The 19,136-nt window shown below is 42.3% G+C and overlaps 1 protein-coding gene across 2 annotated transcripts in view; it reads left to right on the forward strand.

The window, feature by feature from the left end:
* Prr14l (proline rich 14 like) overlaps positions 1-18,705 on the forward strand; it is a 50,655-nt gene extending 31,950 nt beyond the window's left edge. For both annotated transcript variants that reach the window (XM_051200449.1, XM_051200447.1), the window contains 5 exons: positions 866-937; positions 1,873-2,044; positions 2,900-3,006; positions 16,372-16,443; positions 18,342-18,705. In XM_051200449.1, the coding sequence (XP_051056406.1) occupies positions 866-937; positions 1,873-2,044; positions 2,900-3,006; positions 16,372-16,443; positions 18,342-18,618 (700 nt within the window). In that variant the 3' untranslated portion in view covers positions 18,619-18,705. The remainder of the gene's footprint in view (positions 1-865; positions 938-1,872; positions 2,045-2,899; positions 3,007-16,371; positions 16,444-18,341) is intronic.
* The last annotated feature ends 431 nt before the right edge of the window (positions 18,706-19,136 follow it).

Here is a 19,136-nt window from a genome sequence, read left to right on the forward strand (position 1 = left end):
GTGTGTGTGTGTGTGTGTGTGTGTGTGTGTGTGTGTGTAGGTAGGTAGGTAGGTAGGTAGAGAGGGAGAGAGAGTCAGTCAGAGAACAGTTTTGGAGTTGGTCTCTCTTTGCATCTTTGTGTGGGTTCCGGGAATCAAGCTCAGGCTGCCATTTTTTATTGTCAGGCAGTAAGTGCTTTACCTGCTAAGCTATCCTGCCTGTCCCATTTTTCTGTTTTGTTGAGACAGGGTCTCATGTTGTTCAGACTGGCTTCTGACTCTTAGCATGACCTTGAGCTCATTATTGTCTGTGTACTCCCTGGTGCTGGGGTGCTTATGTAGAATCTTTGTTGTTGTATTTGGTTCTTTTATATGTACAAGATAGGTTTGTGTCTAATTTTCACAAACATTTGTCTGTTGTATGTGTGTTGTATGTTGAGTACACATGTGTCGTGATGTGCATGTGGAAATCAGCAGGGTTTGGGGAGTCCATTCTTTTCTTCCACCCTGTGATTTCCAGAGTTTGAACTCAGGTGATGAGGTTTGGCAAGCTCTTGCGCATTTGGAGCCAGCTTATTATTCCTTATGTTTAAATTTTTTAAGGAACCTTAAAGCGTGTGCTTACCAACTTAATCAAAAGGTGTAAGACCCCAAATCATTCTCGTTCCTGTCATTTCTTTTACTGTCCTCTACTTTCTTGGACACTTTTCTGAGTTAAATTAGGAAGTACTCTTCCTGTTAGCCTACTTCCAGCCAGCATGGTTTCACAGTTAGGAGGCTCTTGTTCCTTGGCCTCCATCATGGTGCAGTGCCTCCAGTAACGCCACAGCCTTTGCTGTTGTCCCACCCTCATAACCTGCTGCTTTATGCTTGTGCTTTACTTCAGCCACACCACCATACCAAATGTGCCTCTTCCAGGCATGGAAGCTATCCACAACACCAACAGCAGTCACATGAGGTAAGCCTTGGCACATGGGCGTGAAGTGTGGGTGGGCGTGTGATGAAGGGCAGGGGGGGATACATTTATTCTAGTGTTCTTAGGTAGTATGGGTCAGGCATGACACAACTCTAACTTCTTATTAATCTGACTGTTTATAGGTCTCAGATAAACATCTCTGAGATTCAGTTGTGCTTTATATCAAATAATGAAGAGTGGAGTTGTATAATTGGCACCATTTGCTTAACAAAAAAAGTCATTAGCCAGTTTATTAGTATCTCAAGCTGTTCTGGGTCCTGCCACTTCATCAGCCTCAGTCCTAGTCCCCGAATGGTGTTGATGTCATTTGAGCATTGTTCATTTGTCCATTCACCAAGTTTCTTCTCAGCGTCTCCACTCATTTAACACATTTCTTTATAAAACTGCTCTAACCACTGGAAAGAACTGACCACATTCTTGTAACTTTTCACATGTGTAGACCCAGGTTGTGTCTAGAAGTAACTAGAAAACAGGTTAACTGTAGATATCATTCCTGGAAAGAAGACTCTATATGCTGAAAAATAATATAGGCTGGGATGATAAACAGCTCAGTCGGTCAGTTGCCTGCCTTGCAAGCATGAGGGCCTGGGTTTCATCCCCCACAACCCACATCAAAAGCCTGCAGGGTGGCACACACTTGTAATGCTAGTATGCAGGCAAGCAGAGACAGGCAGGTCCTGAGGCTCACTGGCCAGCCATCCTAGACTGCTTGGTGAGCTTTAAGCCAATGAGAAACTCCATCTCAAACGAAATGGATGGGACAGCCGAGGAAGCTCATTGTCTGAAGGTTGTCTTCTAGTCTTCACTCACACAAGGACACACACCTGTACAGAAAAACTAAATAAAAATGTATGCTTGCTGGAAGTAGAAAGCAAACCTTCTACAGGTTTTATCTTCATTCTGTCTCCTGGTGTTAGGCCAGAGCCTGTGTTCCCTGCCTTGGTGCCAAAGTCTTGCTTGGTAACAGAGCCTGCTGTCAGCAAGCTCCTGCTGTCAGCCTCCGAGTTCCAGGTCCCGGGGTTTGATGAGCTGGATGATGTGTCAGCAGCATGCCCCCGACCACAGAGCAGCTCTGCAGAACAGAAAGAGGTAAGTGCGGAGTACCAGACTGTTGAGTGGAGGTGGCATTGGGGTTTCCATTGTTGACTCTAGTCTTGGCTCAGTAGCTGGAAGTACTAAGGTAGGAAGTTTTCTGCTTGGCCTAGGCCTTGGCCAGGAAAGGATATGGTGGGTTTTTATGGGGCTGTTCCCGTCATTTCAGTCTGTTTGCAGAGATGGGATCTTACTGTTTTCTCCTTCCTGGCTTCCAACTCCTGGATTCAAGTTGTCTTCCTACTCTACCAGGCAGGGCTTAGGTATCTTGTTTTATTTTATTTTATTTTTTTAGATTTTATTTATTATGAATACAGTATTCTTCTTGTATATCTGCCTGCTTGCTAGAAGAGGGCACCAGATCTCATTACACATGGTTGTGAGCCACCATATGGTTGCTGGGAATTGAATTCAGGCCCTCTGGAAGAGCAGCCAATGCTCTTAACCTCTGAGCCATCTCTCCAGCCTGGAGCTTAGGTATTTTAATCCATATTGTTTTTTTCCAGATCCATTTTTCTTAGCAGCATCATTAGAGAATATTTATAGGAGCGTTGGCCCTAGGAGTCACTTTGAAAGATGAGTAAATGATGGTGTCCTTCCGTTTACAGCATCATCTGTCTCCACTGATTGAAGACTTTGAGTTGATTATCTCAATTGGAACTGTTCAGCTTCATCTTAATGTATGAAGGAGCAGTAACTGAAAACGCACGCAGCTAGAGTAGGAAGGGCAAATTTGTCATTAGCTACTTTCCAGGCTATATATAAACCGAGGGAGCAATGTTTTCAGTATAAGTGCTGTATTTTAAAATGAATTACATTTTGCCTATCTTTATTTTTAACCTTTAAAAACAGGCCGAGCCAGAGAAGAGACCAAAGAAAGTCTCACAGATTCGAATCCGAAAAACCATTCCTAAACCAGATCCCAACCTTACCCCAATGGGCCTGCCTCGGCCCAAAAGGTGAGCTTCTCTAATGCAAAGTGGGTTCACTTTCTTGGAAAATTGCTAGGCAAAGCATATTATCCTTGTATTGGTCATATAATCCAAGCTGTGTTTTTACTTCTAGGAATTTATGCCAAAGAATTCATTGATTGTATGGTTAAATGCTTACGTGCAAGATATTTTACTATGCTAATCATTTTTATTGTTCTTTCTATGCTATGTATTTGTACATAATCTAGCTTAAACCCAAGTAGGAATCTAGCCCTTGAGAGGCCAAGGCAGGTTGAGTTGCTCATAGCCAGCCTGTACTACAGTGTAAGGTCCCCTCTCAAAATAAAGAGAAAGGTACCAGAGTTCCATGATGACGCCTTGTCCCAAAACATAACAACAAAAACCCACGCATAAACCAGAAAAACCAACCTATTTTTTTTTAAAATTAGGTTTATTGATTTTGTTTTTATGTGTGTTTCCCTGCATGTATGAACCACATGTGTGCCTGGAGCTCTGTGCGGCCTTGGCTGTCCTGGAACCCACTTTGTAGACCAGGCTGTCCTCAGAGATCCACCTGCCTCTGCCTCCTGACTGCTGGGATTAAAGATGTGTGCTTTCCTGTGATCCCAACAATTGGAATGTGGAAAAGGAGGAAAAAGTTCAAGGTCATTGTCAGAGTCCTCCAAACATCTGTTTTCATGTCCTGAGTTCCAGTGTGTGTTTCATTGGTTCCCTTACGTAAATTAATTAACCTCCGAGCTCCTGAGAGACTGAACTGTGGACCCAGGACCTGCTCAGCTGATCTCCCTTTATAGCCTTGAACCCATAGTCTTTTTGTCTTAGCTTCCAAGTGCTGAGATTACAAATATATGTACTATCTTACAATTCTTTCTCACTACCTGCTCTTACTGTACTGCAGATGTATTAGAAGGCATTGTGAATGGAAGCCTGTGAGCTACCTTTGAGCTATACTTAGCTTTCACATCCTTTATTAACTACTGTCTTGTGCCACCTTGAGAAATGCTTGGTGTATCTCATGTGCCCCTCATCAAGTGGTGATTATTATGAAAATGGAAAGTAGGTCCTATTATGGCTTACCTTCTTTCACTGTGCGTCTAATCTAAAAGCCTTGTTGATAGAGATAAGTAGTTGGGAACAGAAAGGCTCTCTGTTTCACTTTGTTTTGTTGTTTGGGTTTGTGGATTTTGTATTTTCCTGTTTTTTTTTTCTTGGTTTTTCAAGATAGGGTTTCTCTGTGGCTTTGGAGGCTGTCCTGGAACTCACTCTGTAGATCTGGCTGGCCTTGAACTCACAGAGATCTGCCTGCCTCTGCCTCCCGATTGCTGGGACTAAAGGCTGGCGCCACCAACACCCGGCTATATTTTTAGTTTTTAATGATATAAACTCCTGTGTTTTTGTTGTTGTTAATTTTGGATTTGTATACAAAGTAATGTGTCTCATCATGGCATCTATATATATTTGTTTCTTTATACTTTATGCTCATTTGTCCTCTTCTTTTACTCCCTCTTGCACCTAGATGTTTCCTTTATTCCTCCAGAAAGCCCTTCTTCTGTTTTTGTATTTCATTACCCACATTTCCCACTTTCTTCACAATCCCATCCTCCCTCACGATCTCCTTTCTAGTTTTAATGCACACATAATTTTAAGTGTGTGTTCTGTTTATGAGGGGAAGCCTGGTATTTATCTTGGACATTTTGGAGTTTTTGCATAATGAATCCCAGTTAAATATATTTTTGTCTGTAATCAGATTTTTCTTTGAGCTGCCAGCTCACAAAATATAACATGGGAAGTTAATATTAATTATAAAACCTCGGCCTATAGCATAGGCTTGTTCCTAACTAATTCTTTTAACTTAAATTAACCCACGTTTTTTAATGTGTGTTCTTTTACATGTCCTGGTTACCTTTACTCTGTAGTGCCCATCCTGCCACCTCCGCATCTGGCTCGTGACTCCATCTTTCCTCCTCTCCCGTGTCTTCTCTGTTCCCAGAAGTCCCACCTAACCTCTTCCTGCCTAGCTAGTGGCCATTCAGCTCTTTATCAGACCAGTCACATTAACACATCTTCATACAGTGTAAAGGAATATTCTGCAACATTTTTCCTAGAAATGTATCATTTCATTTTCCTTTACAAATGAATAAAATCCCATTTCATGTATGTGTATATACAGCATGTTTTCTTTGTTATGTTAATGGATATATAGGACAGTTGTATTTCTTAGCTATTTTCTTTTTTTGTTAAGATTTACTTTTTATGTGCATTGGTGTTTTGCCTATGTGTATATCTGTGTGAGGGTGCCAGATCCCCTAGAACTGGAGTCACAGTTTTGCGCTTCCATATGGGAACTGGAAATTAAACCTGGGTCATCTGAAGAGCAGCCAGTGCTTTTAACTGCTGAGCCATTTCTCCTGCCCTGACATACGGCATTTCTATTTCAGTGTTTTGGAAAACCTCCACACTGATTTCCATGTTGGCTACAGAAGTTGTCACTTTGACCAGCAGTTCATAGAGATTTTTAAAGATTTATTATTTTAAGTAGTGTTGAAAGACCCGCAGAGCGTGGACCTTCATGCTCCCACTCAGGAAAGGTGACACCCCAAATCACTCACGAGAAGCAGTCTTGATGTAAAAGCATGAGGTCTTTTATATTCCAAGTGCACTGGGGTCCACAGTCATATGCTACGCAGGAGTAGAGGACCGAGGATCATGAGGGCAGAAGTAAGATAGCTTTTATAGGATTACAGCAAAGCCCGCGCATCTTAAACCAATTATCTCATAGCATCCAGAGCCTGCGCAGTGCAGACCAATCAATTTAAACCATCCAAGGCGCCCCCCCCCCCCTTTATAGACCAGTCAGATGCTCCTTGGTGGGGTGACAAAGCTCACGTACTCACATGTCCTGTCCTAAATAGCAAAGAATGTGACCTTTTGCCTAGTTGCCACCAGGGGACCGGGTTTGGTATTTAGGGCTTTTTTTTTTTTTTTTTTTTTTTTTTTGACTTCTAGTTTTTTGTAGTCATGGGAGAGCTGGGCTGTATTTCTCCATTCTTTCAGTGTGCGTGCATGTGTGCAAGCAAGTGCCTACAAAAACCAGAGACTTCTGATCTCACTGAAGCTATAGTTACATTAAAGGCATGGTGCTAGGAACTGAAGTCTAGTCCTCTATAAGAGCAGCAAATGCTCCTAACTGATGAGCCATCGCTCTAGTCCCTATTGTGTTTATCTTAATTCCTCACTTTCTGCCATATCCACCTACCTCCCCCTGTCTCTGTCTCCTGTGGCTGATTTTTTTTCCAGTTGTTTCTTTCTTTAGTGGGCAGTGAAACCATGTTCTGTAACCTGCATTCATGGTAGCATATTTTGTGTTGGCGTAGAGTATTTTCTCATGTGGATGCCCCAGGAGATAAGACCTTAGTGTTCTCTCCCTGCTTGGCTGCACTCATACTTTTACAGTAATAATGCCACTCCCTTGCCCCCTCTACCATCATCACACTTATCTGCATCTTCGAGAAAGCCTTCCTTCCATGCCCTTTCCGTGGAAGATGGTGGAATCCAGGTGAGTCTTTTTATAGTATGAGTTTTTCGGTTCCAGCTGGCTGGCTCTATGTCCCCAGCCAAGTTGAACAAGGATACTGGGCAATCACTAATGCCCCTCAAGAGAGGTGTAGGCAATCAGCAGGGTACCTGAGTCTGTTAGACATGCCTTGAACATTCAAGATAGTTATTGTTCTCCATATGGTGGTGCTCCCTTTTCTACATATCTATCCTTGGCAGTCTAGAATGAATAGATATGTGGCTGCTCTGAGCCAGGTAGAATCCCGGTAGCTCTTCAGTGTTAATCAGAAGTGTCGTTGTGGTGTCAGGAATAGCTTTTGAGTTCTTTGCTTATAGAACTTTGGACCAGCTGACAGTCCAGATGTCTTCCTCACCTCCTCATGTTCAGAAGATGCCTCTGCAGAGTGGCTCTCATTGCTTTCTAGAGCTTAGGAGAGGTGGGTGACTGCATGAATGAACAGGTGGACTGGTCCTTACATCTTCCTGAGGAATTGCTCCTTTTTATTAATTTGTAGTATTCTTTGTCTCTTCTGATTCATTTTGGTTGAAAGTCTACTTTATCAGATAATCAAAATAATTACACCAACTTGGTTTTTTTTGTTTTTGTTTGCTTGATAAAGTGTATTTGCACTGGTTTTTTGTTGTTGCTGGTGTTTTAAATTTTTTAAGGCAGGGTTTCTCTGTGTAGCCCTGGCTGTCCTCAAGCCCACTTTGACCAGGCTGGCCTTGAACACCAACAGAGACACCTGCCTCTGCCTCCCAAGTTCTGGGATTAAAGGCATGTGCTACCACAGCCAGGCATATTTCTGCTCTTTAAAAAAACAAAAACAAAAAAAACCTTAATTTTATTTTATTTGTATGGATATTTAGTCTTCATGTGTGTTTCTGGACTATGTGTATGCCTATTGCTCATGGAGACCAGAAGAAGATGTAAGATCTCCTGGGACTAGAGTTATAGATGGTTGTGAGACACCATGTTGATGCTTGGAATCAAACCTGGGTCTTTTCCATGAGCAAATGGAGCATGGAGTAATCTCTCCAGCCCCTTGACTTTATATTTTTGACACCTCGACTACAATTTATTAATATGATAATGCATTGCAGAGAGGTTCTTCTGGTTGTGTTTACTTAGGGTTCTAAATACCTCTTGCATTTGAATGTCTCTCTAAATTTGGAAAAATCATGCTATTTTCTTTAATGAGCATCTGTATACCTATGTTAACAGCAAACTCTCAAATTCTCTCACTCTCAGAATCTTTCTGTTCCCTCTTTCACAATGTTCCCTGAGCCTTAGGTGCAGGAGTTGTGTTGTAGATAGGTTCTGGCACTCCACTATCAGTTTTATGTATTTTAATCAGCTATGATTTTCTGATTTCTTTGATGAGGAGTAAGGGCTATACTTAACTGTGGGTATAACGGTAAGTATTTAGAATGCAGTTAGGAATTATACTGGTTTAGTAAAGTTAGGAAGGTTCTAAGAACCAAGAATGATTTTAAGTTCAGTCAGACAGCTGTTGGTCGCCACCAAGACATGAGTGCCACCATTGCACCTTGGGGCTTTCTTGCCAGGCTGGGAGTTGTTGTAGATCATAGGCAGTTGGCTAGGACTGTTGGTTACATCCTTCCCTTGGAAGCTTGCATAGCACCTTGTGGTACTATGAAAGCTAGTCCTCGGGGCCTTGGGTTCTCTGAGTTCTGTGTCCAAATTACATGGGACTTCAGTTAATAGACCCCTGAGTTCAACCTCTGGGAAACAGACAAGGGCGGTAGCAACACCACATTGTTTTTGGAGTTTCTTGAACTCTGTTGCTCATAAGGTTTCTTTGCACCCATTTCTAGTCTTTTTTTCCTTAAGGCAGGATCTCAGTTAGTACCTTAAACTCATTCTGTAGCCTAGCTGAAAGGTACAGGTTTTCTATTTTTTTTTTTATTCATTTGTTTGGTTGGTTTTTCGAGTCAGGGTTTCTCTGTGTAGTTTGGGAGCCTATTCCTGTAACTTGTTCTGTAGACCAGGCTGGCTTCAAACTCACAGAGCTCTGCCTGCCTCTGCTTCTGCCTCTGCCTCCCAAGTGCTGGGATTAAAGTCAAACACCACCACTTTCCTGTTGAAAGATACAGTTGTTAGTAAATTTTTATCTTAAGATTCTTGCTGCTCTTGCAGATGGGTCAGGTTTGTTTCCCATGGTGCTTCGCCCTCTAGTTCAGAGGTTCTCATGCCCTCATCTAACCTCTGTGAGTACCAAGCAGGCACATGGAACACATACACACATTTGGGCAAACACTGACACAAACAGTAATATCAATAAATCAAAAAAATAAATTGTTTGAGGGAAATTAGAGATTTTGAGATGGCATCTCTCTGTTTTTTTTTTATTTATTTATTTATTTATTTATTTATTTATTTATTTATTTTAATGTATGTATGAGTGCTCTGCATGTACAACTTTATGCCAGAAGAGGGCATCAGATCTCACATAGAGGTGGTTGTGAGCCACCATGTGGTTGCTGGAAATTGAACTTCAAAGAGCAGCCAGTGCTCTTAACCACTGAGCCTTCTCTCCATCTCTGAGATGGGTTCTCTTGCAGAGCCCTTTGCCCACAAAGTAGTTGTATACATTTAAAACTGTGATCCATGTTGCCAAAGTGTCCTTCCTAAACTAGAAACTAGATAGGCTTCTATTCCAAGGTAGTTTGGTCATGACCAAAGTAATATACATGGGCTCACGTGTATCTTACGTTAGTTTATTTGGTTTTTTGAGATAGTCTCACTGTGTAGACCAGGCTGGCCTCAAACTTAGAGATTTGTCTACTTCTGCCTTCCTAGTGCTAACATTAAAGATGTGCGCCACCACATCTAGCTGGTCTTAAATTTTTTAAAACAAATTTTCTAGAATTTTTTAATGCATATGAATACTTTAAGTATTCATGCATGCCTGCATTCCATGGAGGTCAAAAGAGGGCATCAATCCCTAGAGTTAGAATTACGGATGGTTATGAGAGACCATGAGGGTACTGGAGAGATGGTTTCAATAGTTAGAGCACTTATAGAGGACCTCAGAATCCACCCAGAATCCACATGGCAGCTCACAGCCATTTGTGCCTGGTGCCTGGAGAGGCCAGAAGAGGACATCAAATCCCCTGAATCTGGAGTTAGACTTGTGAGTTGCCGGTGGCGCTGGGAATGGAAGCCAGTTTCTCTGCAAGAGCAGCCAGCACTTTTAACTGTTGAGCTGTCTTTTCAGCCCACATTTTTAATTTTTTTGAGGAATCTCCAAGCTATTTTGAGGAAGTGGGAGAGAACAATTAAGAGCCCTGATACTCTTCTAGGGGACCCTAATTTTGTTCTAGCATTCATGTCAAGTAGCATCCAGCTTCCTCCCCAGAGGATCGGACACCTCATAGCATACACTCACAGAGACATACATACATACACACAAGTAAAAATGTCCAGATCTTAGCAAATACAAGTGTGTAATGCCTATAGCAATCCATGTGCCCAGCTGTTCGTCCTCTGAGGTCTCCTGTCCTCAGACTCAGGTGAGGTGGTATAGGAGTTGTTGGATTTTCTGGATTGGTGTTAATGTTTTTTCACATGGGTTGGTTAATTCTTTGCCTCTCTATTCAGCTTTGTAGGAAATTGAGACTACAAACATTTTTGTGCCAAGTTTGTGTAGTTTGGGGTTTATTTTTCAGTTTTTTTTTTTTTTTTTTTTTGTGGTCTCTGTATCTTCTAGAAATTAGTCCTTTTAATAAGAGTGTTGTTTACAGATACTCTTCTGTTCTTCAGGTTGTCTCTTTGTTCTTTGTTGCACAGAGCTATTGAATTTTGTGTGATCATGGTGTTCATTTGTTCTTTTGATACCTGCATATCTAGAATCATATATTCAAAACAAGACTTGGCTGGTTCAGTGTCATGAGACATTTTCCTAAGGCTTTCTTCTGATAGTTTCCTAGTTCTAGTTAACGTTTTGTTTGTGGGGTTTTTTTTTTTTTTTTTTGTTTTGTTTTTTTGTTTTTTTTTGGTTTGTTTGTTTTCTGGTGTTGTTTTGTTTTGCCTTTTCTGTTGTGGTTCCAGGAAACAACCCCAGAGCCTTGCACATGCCAGGAAAAGTGTTCTGGTACTGGCCCATATCCCTATTTAGAGTCTCAATCCATTTTGAGTTGACTCTTACATATGACGAAAGACTAGTTTTATTTTTTATTCATAGCTAGTTTCTCCAGTAGTACTTAACAAATATTTTCCATTCTAATGTGTTGAAAATCATTTGACTATGATAGGTGTGTGGATTCATTTCTGTGTTCTTCACTTTTTTTATTGTTTTTTTATACCAATACCATGCTGTTTTGGTTACTGCAGATGTGTGGTGTTTCCTAGGGTTGGTTGGTTGCTTTTGAGGCAGTGTCTTGCCATGTAGTACTGGTTGGCCTGAAACTCCTATCCCAGCCTGGCCTCAACCTTGGGGCAAGCCCGCTGCAGTGGTGACTGAGACAATCGCCGCCGTGCCTGGACTTGTGTACTGTGTTGTATAATTGAGTGTTGTAACCAGGCATGTTGGGGCGCATACATTTAATCCCAGCAGAGGCAGAGGACACAAGGCCAGCATAGTGAATTCTAGACTTTTAGATCAGCCAGACCTACAAAATGACACCTTGTCTTGAGAAACCCAAAAAAAAAAAAAAGAAAGAAAGAAAGAAAAAGAAAAACAGGGGCTGGAGAGATGCTCAGAAGTTAAGAGCACTGGCTGGTCTTCTAGAGGACCTGAGTTCAATTCCCAACAACCATATGGTGGTTCACAACCATGCCAGAACACTATATATATAAAATAAATTAATAAATCTTTAAAAAAAAAAAAAGAAAAAAAAACCAGAAATTAAATAAATAAAATTTAAAAGTTAGATATTATAATGCCTTCAGGATTGTTTTTGTATTGTTTCTTTTGCCATGCTGGGGATGGAGGCCAGGGACTTACGTGTGCTAGGCAAGTATTACACCACAAAGCACAAAGCAAAACCTCCACCCCTGAGAGGTGAGGATATATGTTAAGGTTAAAACCCTACTCCTTACCGATATATGCATGGAGACCAGATGAGGCCATCACGGAGTGTCCTGTCATTCTCTGCCTTTTTTATTTGGGACAGCGTTTCTTCTTGAACCTGGCACTGGTGAAGTCAGCCCCAGCCCCACCTGTCTGTCTTCAGGGCCAGCACTTAGCCCCTTACATGGCCGCTAGGACCCGCAGTCTGCTCCTCGTGTTTAAGGGGCAGGCGTGCTATGAACCAGTGAGCTGTGTCACCAGCCCCTCCAGTCTTGTTCTTTTTTCCTCAAGGTTGTTTTATAACATCATTCTTTTTTCTTGGAACTCTTTGTAAAAGAGTATGTCAATTGTATAAATTAAAGATTGAGACACTGATTGCCTCAAAGCTGTCTTCTTCTGTACATGTGGAAAGTCCCTGGACAGGGTGTAAAGCTCACACTGTAGGTGTTAGGCTGCAGCTTGATTTAGCTCTTGGGTTTTTGCCTTGATATCATGTATTGGTTTGGGTACAATCATGCTATAGAAACCACACAGTATTTTTATTTAATACAGAATTTCAGACTGTAGTAGGATAGTAAATGTATTGCAGATTCTGAAGGGTGTGCTCAGACTGAGGAAGAGGAACAAAGGAAGGACATGCTGGGGAGGATCGCCGGTCCCCACAGTTGATGTTGAGACTGTTGAAGCTGTGGCTGCAGCCCATTGGATAGCTCATGTATCCCTGGGTGGCCTTAATCTCAGAGAGATCCATCTGTTTCTTAATCCTGAGTCCTAGGATTAAAGGTGTGTGCCACCACCTCCTAGCTTCTGGATGCTGGAATTAAAGGTGTGTGCCTGGCTTCTATGGCTTGTGGCTGACTTTGCTTTCTGAATCCTCAGGCAAGCTTTAATAAATCATAAATGTATCACCACAGCTGAAAAATACACTGCATAAAAGTAAAGAAATTCTAGAGCCAGACATGGTGGCACACGCCTGTGGCCCTGGCACTTAGGAGGTGGATGCAAACCTGGGGCTGGAGAGATGGCTCTGCTAAAAAGCACTTGCTGCTCTTGCAGAGTACCCAAGTTCTGTTCCCAGTACCCACCAATACAGTGGCTCACAACCATCTGTAACTCCAATTTCAGGGGTTTGATGCCTTTTTTGACCTCCTAAGTCTGCTGCGTACATGGTGAACACATACATTTAAAGAGAAATGCATACACAAAATATAAAAATTTACACATATTAGAGAAACCAAGTATAAGCCAAGTGTTGTGACACATGGTTATAGTTTGTCCTTCTCTGGAAGCTAAGACAGGTGGGTTGTTTCAGTTCAGGAGTTGAAGGCCAGCTTGGGCAACATAAGAAAGGAAGTAATGTGTGCCATTTTCAAATAACAGTGGTAGAACTGGTAGATTACTCAGACCAGATAGTGGTACAAAAGGAATCCCACATTTACTGCACACAACAATGCCATAGTTAAGCATTTCAAGGTTGATTCTTTGACCATTGAACGTAACTGTGGAGCAGAACACTGAAGATGGATGTACCACTGGACTTAAACGGAGGGTCCTATGCCACAAAGCTTACATGGAGAAAGTTAATCATTGCTGAGCCAGCAGAAGAGGTTGCACAAAAAACTTGAAAAATAAAAACCAAGTTGCATAAATAAATTCAGCATAAAATAAATGCATAGAAGGGCATGGTAGCACATTCCTGTAATCTCAGCAGTGTTGCTCAGATCTCTGAATTCAAGGCCAGCTTGGTCTACATAGTGAGTTCTAGGACTATATAGTGAGACCTTCTTTCAAAAGAAGAGAAAAAAAGATTCATAAAGTAGATGTGAACCAAAAATAAGTAGATATGTTTCTCCCTACCCAATAAACAGGACAATAATAAAGGACATTACCTTCTCCAAACCTTGGCAGTGAGTGAAAGGGGAAGAACTTCCAGGAATTCAGCCATTTTTATGAATTGGCAGCCCGTATCCACAGTAGCAGAAAGGGCTGGCAACCCTAAGCTGAGGTTCTAGCTTACAGGGACCTCCAGTCCTGACAACAACGCACAACCACCTCCTCACCCTGCATCTGCCAAGTGACAAGGAGCTCCCGGAGCACCTGAGCTGCCCAGCACATCTGTACCTGGGCATCTGGGGCCACACACTGACAACCATGGAATCTGCATCTGAGTCACGTAGGGTGACAAGTTCTGCAAGGCTGTCCTTTCCTGCAGGCTTATGTGGAAGGAGCCTGGCCCCTGTGGTGATTACTAGGCCTGCCAGCTCTCTTGCTACCATTTGCATTTGGCACAGCAGGATGACATTGGGTAACCGTTCTTTTTTTTTTTTTTTTTTTTTCAGATTTATTAATATGTATGAATATTTTGCCTACATATATCTGTGTATATATGCTTACCTGGTATCCAAAGCGGTCATAAGGGAGTATTGGGTACTCTAGAACTGGTGGCACATGCCAATAATCCAGCAGGAAGATCTTGAGTTTGAGGCTATCCTTAACTTTATAGCCAGACCTGGTTAGTTGATTAGTTAGTAGATAAGTAGATGATAAATGATAGCCAGGTAGCTAACTTCATGGTGGGGGGGGGGAGTAGAGGGAGATTGGTAGATGGTTGATGGATAGAAAATTAGAACATAAGCTGAGCGAAAAAAGATACAGATATATAACCAGCATAAGGAACCTAAGTAAGGACTGTTATCCGATATACACAACCCCTCCCTCCATCTGTCCAGTGATACTTTGGGATCAAACCCAAGACCTTATGTTTATGACCAGGCCAGATCCGTTCCTCTGAGTTTTGTCCTCAGACCACAAAGAACTTTTTTTGTTTTTGTCTTTTGAGACGGTTTCTCTGTGTAGCTTTGGAACCTGTCTTACAGACCAGGCTGGCTTCAAACTTACAGAGATCTGCCTGCCTCTGCCTCCTGAACGTTGGGATTAAAGGCGTGCGTCACCACCTCCCAGCTCACAAAGAACTCTTAAAACTCAGCAAGAAAATGAACAACCCAGTTCAGAAATGGGCAGAATTTCTGAGCTGACATCTTATCTTGTCAAAGAAGAAACAGATAGGAAGAACATACTGGAAAGGCATTAGGTGGTGTTGTAACTGTCCCAGCCTAGATGTGAGCAGCATGTACTTGAGTAGGAACTGAATAAGATGGTACATCGAGGCAATAGAGTATGTAAGTCATTGGTAAAAAAAGACATTACCCACCAGGTAGTGGATGCCCACACCTTTAATCCCAAAACTCAGGAAGCAGAATCTCTGAGTTCGAGGCCAGCCTGGTTTATAGAGTAAGTTCCAGTATTGTTACACACAGAAACCCTGTGTGTAACCCAAAAAGATAAAAAAGAAAAAATTTACTCTTTACTGCTTATGTGTATAATTCCAGCACTAGGTTGGCACAGTCAAAAGCTTGAAGCTGGCTGTAAGGAAAAGTTTCAGTCAGAAAGTTGCTTGCTTGCAATCACAAGGACCAAAGAACCCAGATAAAAATATGCCAAGTCTGGTAATACATACTTAGAATTCCTAAGCTGTTGGAAACAAGGATCTCTGGGGCTCAGTCTAGCCTAATCTAGTGAGCTGAGACCATATCTGAAATGAGGTGGACAGGCTCCCTGACTAGCACCCTTGGTTGCCCTCCAGCCTTCACACATGCATGTTAGAAAGATCAGTGAGATGGTAAATGAACCTGATGATCTGAGTTCAATTTCTGGGACCCACATAGAAAGAGAAAACTGACACAAGTTATTCTCTGACCTCACCCACACACACATGCACACATAAATACATAAATGTAATCTAAAGTTTGAGACCAGTCTGGATCACATACTTAAACACTTTCTCTAAATAAATAATAAATACACTTCGGAGGGGAAGATTGAGGGGTACTTGAGACCACCCTGGACAACATAACATGACTTTGTTTCCAAGGAAAATATAAGTGAAAAATTATTCTACACTTATTTATTTGGTGTATGGGCATATACATGCTACGGTGTGCATGCAAAATCAGAAGACAGTCTAGGTTATCTCACTTGTTCAAAAAATAAAATGTGCTAAAAGACATAGGGCAAAGGCCTTTGATCCTAGCACTCAGGAGGCAGAGTCAGGCAGGTCGCTGTGAGTTCATCCCCGGCTATGCTTGCAAATGACTTGGCTTTAATTCTCAGCACTCACATGGTGGCTCCCAAGTGTAGCTCCAGTTCTAGGGAGTTCGTTACCCTCTTTTGACTTCTCAGGAACCAGACAGGCACATAATGCATAGATGTACATGCAGGCAAAAACTCCACCTACATAAAATGATTTTTTTTTTTAAATAATAGAATAAAAAGAAACCTAGCAAAAGTTTTCTATGTTCATTACATTCTTGCCAGCCACTAAAGCTTATAATTTCCAAGCCATGAATAAGAATATAAAAAACCAAAATGGATGCCTGTGTCAGTGGTAGAGCACCTGTCCAGCATTCGTGAAGCCCAACATTGCTGATGGAAAGAAAGCAATCCACTGGGCTCGGGTTTGTGTTTGTCACCCCGGCATTTCCAGAGGAGGAGGCAGGAGTGTCTGACAGTGCTGCCTAGTGAGACCCTGTCTCAGAATCCAGAAGGAACAAGGCAAACAACTGGTGTGAAACTCAGCAGAGTCCTTGCCTGGTTGGCTGGGGACCTGAGTTCTATCCACAGCTCTGGCAAAAAGGAATGGGCTGAACAGGGTTTTCACTTTTCAACCTAAAGGACTGTGTGAGTGAAAGCAGGCATGAAAAATCCTTTTTTCTCTTTGCAGGTTAAAGAAGAAAGAGTTTAGTTTAGAAGAAATATATACAAACAAGAATTACAAGTCTCCTCCTGCAAACAGGTAACCCCTGTGGCTGGGTTAAGGGGTGGTGCCTCTCACCTCTCTCACTTAGACATTGCTATTCATCTCTACCCCGTATTGGGTGGGGTTTTGTTGTTTGGGTTTTTTTGTGAGGAAGTCTCGTTATGAAGGCCTGGCTAGCTCTAAATTCACAGATCTACCTGCCTCTGCCTCTGGAGAGCTCTGGAATTAAAGGTGCTCCATTTCCACCCCAGTGTTGGGCTTTAGAAATAGCTAGACTTGGGCTGGAGAGATGGCTCAGTGGTTAAGAGCGCTGCCCTTCCAGAGGTCCTGAATTCAAATACCAGCAACCACATGATGGCTCACAACCATCTGTAATGAGATCTGTGCCCTCTTCTGACCTGCAGGCAGAACACTGTATACATAATTAATAAATAAATCTTTAAAAGAAAGAAAAGAAATAGCTAGAATTGGGGTCTGGGTTCCAAATCCTTGAATCAGAAAAGAGCTGTTTGTGGGATTCTGTGTCACAGATGTCTGTTTGCCTTGCACCTGTGTTTTACTGAATACACTGACTAGTTTCATGTGGGCTGTGAATTACTGTTTCAGCCATGATTTCAAGCCCAAATATGGAAGCAGTGCCACTTGGCCACTTTTGGGTCAGTTTGAAGCAGTGACAGTTATTAATTGACTATTTGTCTGGGGTAAAGGAAGAGAGTCCTGGCATTTTATCTCAGGATTTTGTACATGGGCTCTGACTAGAAGACATTAACTTATAGGAGAATATTCATTGGTCTGTTTTTATAAGGAAATATAATGCATAGCTGTTGAAAATGAATCAGACAGTGTTGTATTAATTAGAAGCAAGCTATGGGGTCTTTCCTAGATAAGAGAGGCCCCACATGCAGAACAGTGTTTGTTGTTTGCTGCTGTTGGGGAGATGTACCATCGGTTGGCAAATTCTAGGCCTACTCAAGGCTTGTCCCAAACCAAGCGACCCTCCCTCAGCCTTCCTGGTGGTTGGGATTATAGACTTGCATCACCATACCTGACACTTTCCTCTGTTGTTATTGGTTGGTTGGTTTTGAGACAGGATTGATCTGTGTAACCCTGGCCGTCTTGGAACTTGCTTTGTAAACCAAGCTGGCCTCCAACTCAGAGATTCACCTACCTCTGCTCCTCGTGAGTGCTGGGATAAAAGGTCTGTGCTTCCACAGCCCAGCCTAACTTTCCTTTTATTTTTTTAAAGACCACACTGAAAGCTAGGTGGTGCTACAGCCAGGGCTACACAGAGAACCCCTGTCTTTAAAAAACTTAAAAAATAAAAAATTGTTGTTGCAGTCCCTCATGTGTGGTCGACAAATGCTTTATATTCCCACCCACCAGTTTTCATTTATTTTCTTTTATTTTTATGGTTTGTGAGCCAATAGCTATATTCACAAAAGGAAAACTCAAAATTGTGGTAGAGCTCCATATGGCTCATGGAATTTAAAAGATTTACTGTCTGGAGCCTAATATGGTACATTAGCATGACTTGGAAGGCAGAGATGGGGGCGGTGTCAGGAATTTAGGGTCATTCAAAGCCAGCATGGGCTTTGTGAAAAAAGGTTTGCTGTTTGCCCAGTGTCAGTTGTGTTACTTAAATGTGTCTACATATTGACTTTGAAGAACATACGCAAAACCAGCAGTTACCAGTATTATACGTGCTAGAGTGAGGAACTAGTCTCAGTTTTACTGTATTCTCTTGAGTGTGAACTTTTTCCCTTTGTGGACATATTTATAAAACATGGGTGCTTTCTCCTATGCATAGAAATAGCTGGCCACAGGAAATAGTCAAGTTGGGAATCATTGCAGATAGCTTTGGTTGGTAGAATGATTGATCCAAACTGGCTCTGTAAGTCTACCTATTAGTGATCTGAGTTGTGCTCTATCCTCAGGTGTTTAGAGACCATCTTTGAGGAACCCAAAGAAAGAAATGGTACACTCATCTCTGTCAGCCAGCAAAAAAGGAAGCGTGTTCTGGAATTTCAGGATTTTACCATCCCCCGGAAGAGACGAGCTCGAGGTAAAGTGAAGCTGATGGGCAGCTTCACGAGGGCCCAGAAGGCAGCCCTACAGACTCAAGAGCTGGATGCGCTTTTGATTCAGAAGCTGCTGGAACTGGAGACTTTCTTTGCCAAGGAGGAAGAGCAGGAGCATTCAGCAGGCTGCTGAGAACACTGCAGGGTCTCCATTTTGAATCTTTTCAGACCTCCCTGGAAGAGGTTCCCTGATTTTGCCCTATGCCCAAACCACTCACAAATGCCCAATCCGTGAATTTTTACTTATTTCAAGGTGCAGCCTTTTTAGGAGCTGGTGAAGAAGGTCCTCTAATTCTACTGCTGAGTATAGAGCCTCAGGAATGCTCCCTTTCTCCTGGGAATGGTCCTGGGTGACATCAGGCCATCTCCTTCCTGTGTCTCCCATCACAGGTGGAAGAAGCCACACATTTTAAGCCACACTAGGGCTCTAAGGACTCGGTGTTTGTTTGCGCATCACAGGAAAGTTCCTCTCTGTTTATGGTGCTGCTTGACCAAGACTTAGAAATCCAGCCTGGGGGGGAGGGGCTGCTGGCCACACGACCTGTGTGTTCCCACCAGCTCTTTTCAGTAGTTGAGAAGGATGGACTGATCCTGTCTGCCCAGGACCTTTAGTCTGAATGTGTGTGTGTGTGTGTGTGTGTGTGTGTGTGT

This window comes from Phodopus roborovskii, unplaced genomic scaffold (genome assembly GCF_943737965.1).
Source record: "Phodopus roborovskii unplaced genomic scaffold, PHOROB, whole genome shotgun sequence".
In the NCBI taxonomy this organism is placed as follows: Eukaryota; Metazoa; Chordata; class Mammalia; order Rodentia; family Cricetidae; genus Phodopus; species Phodopus roborovskii.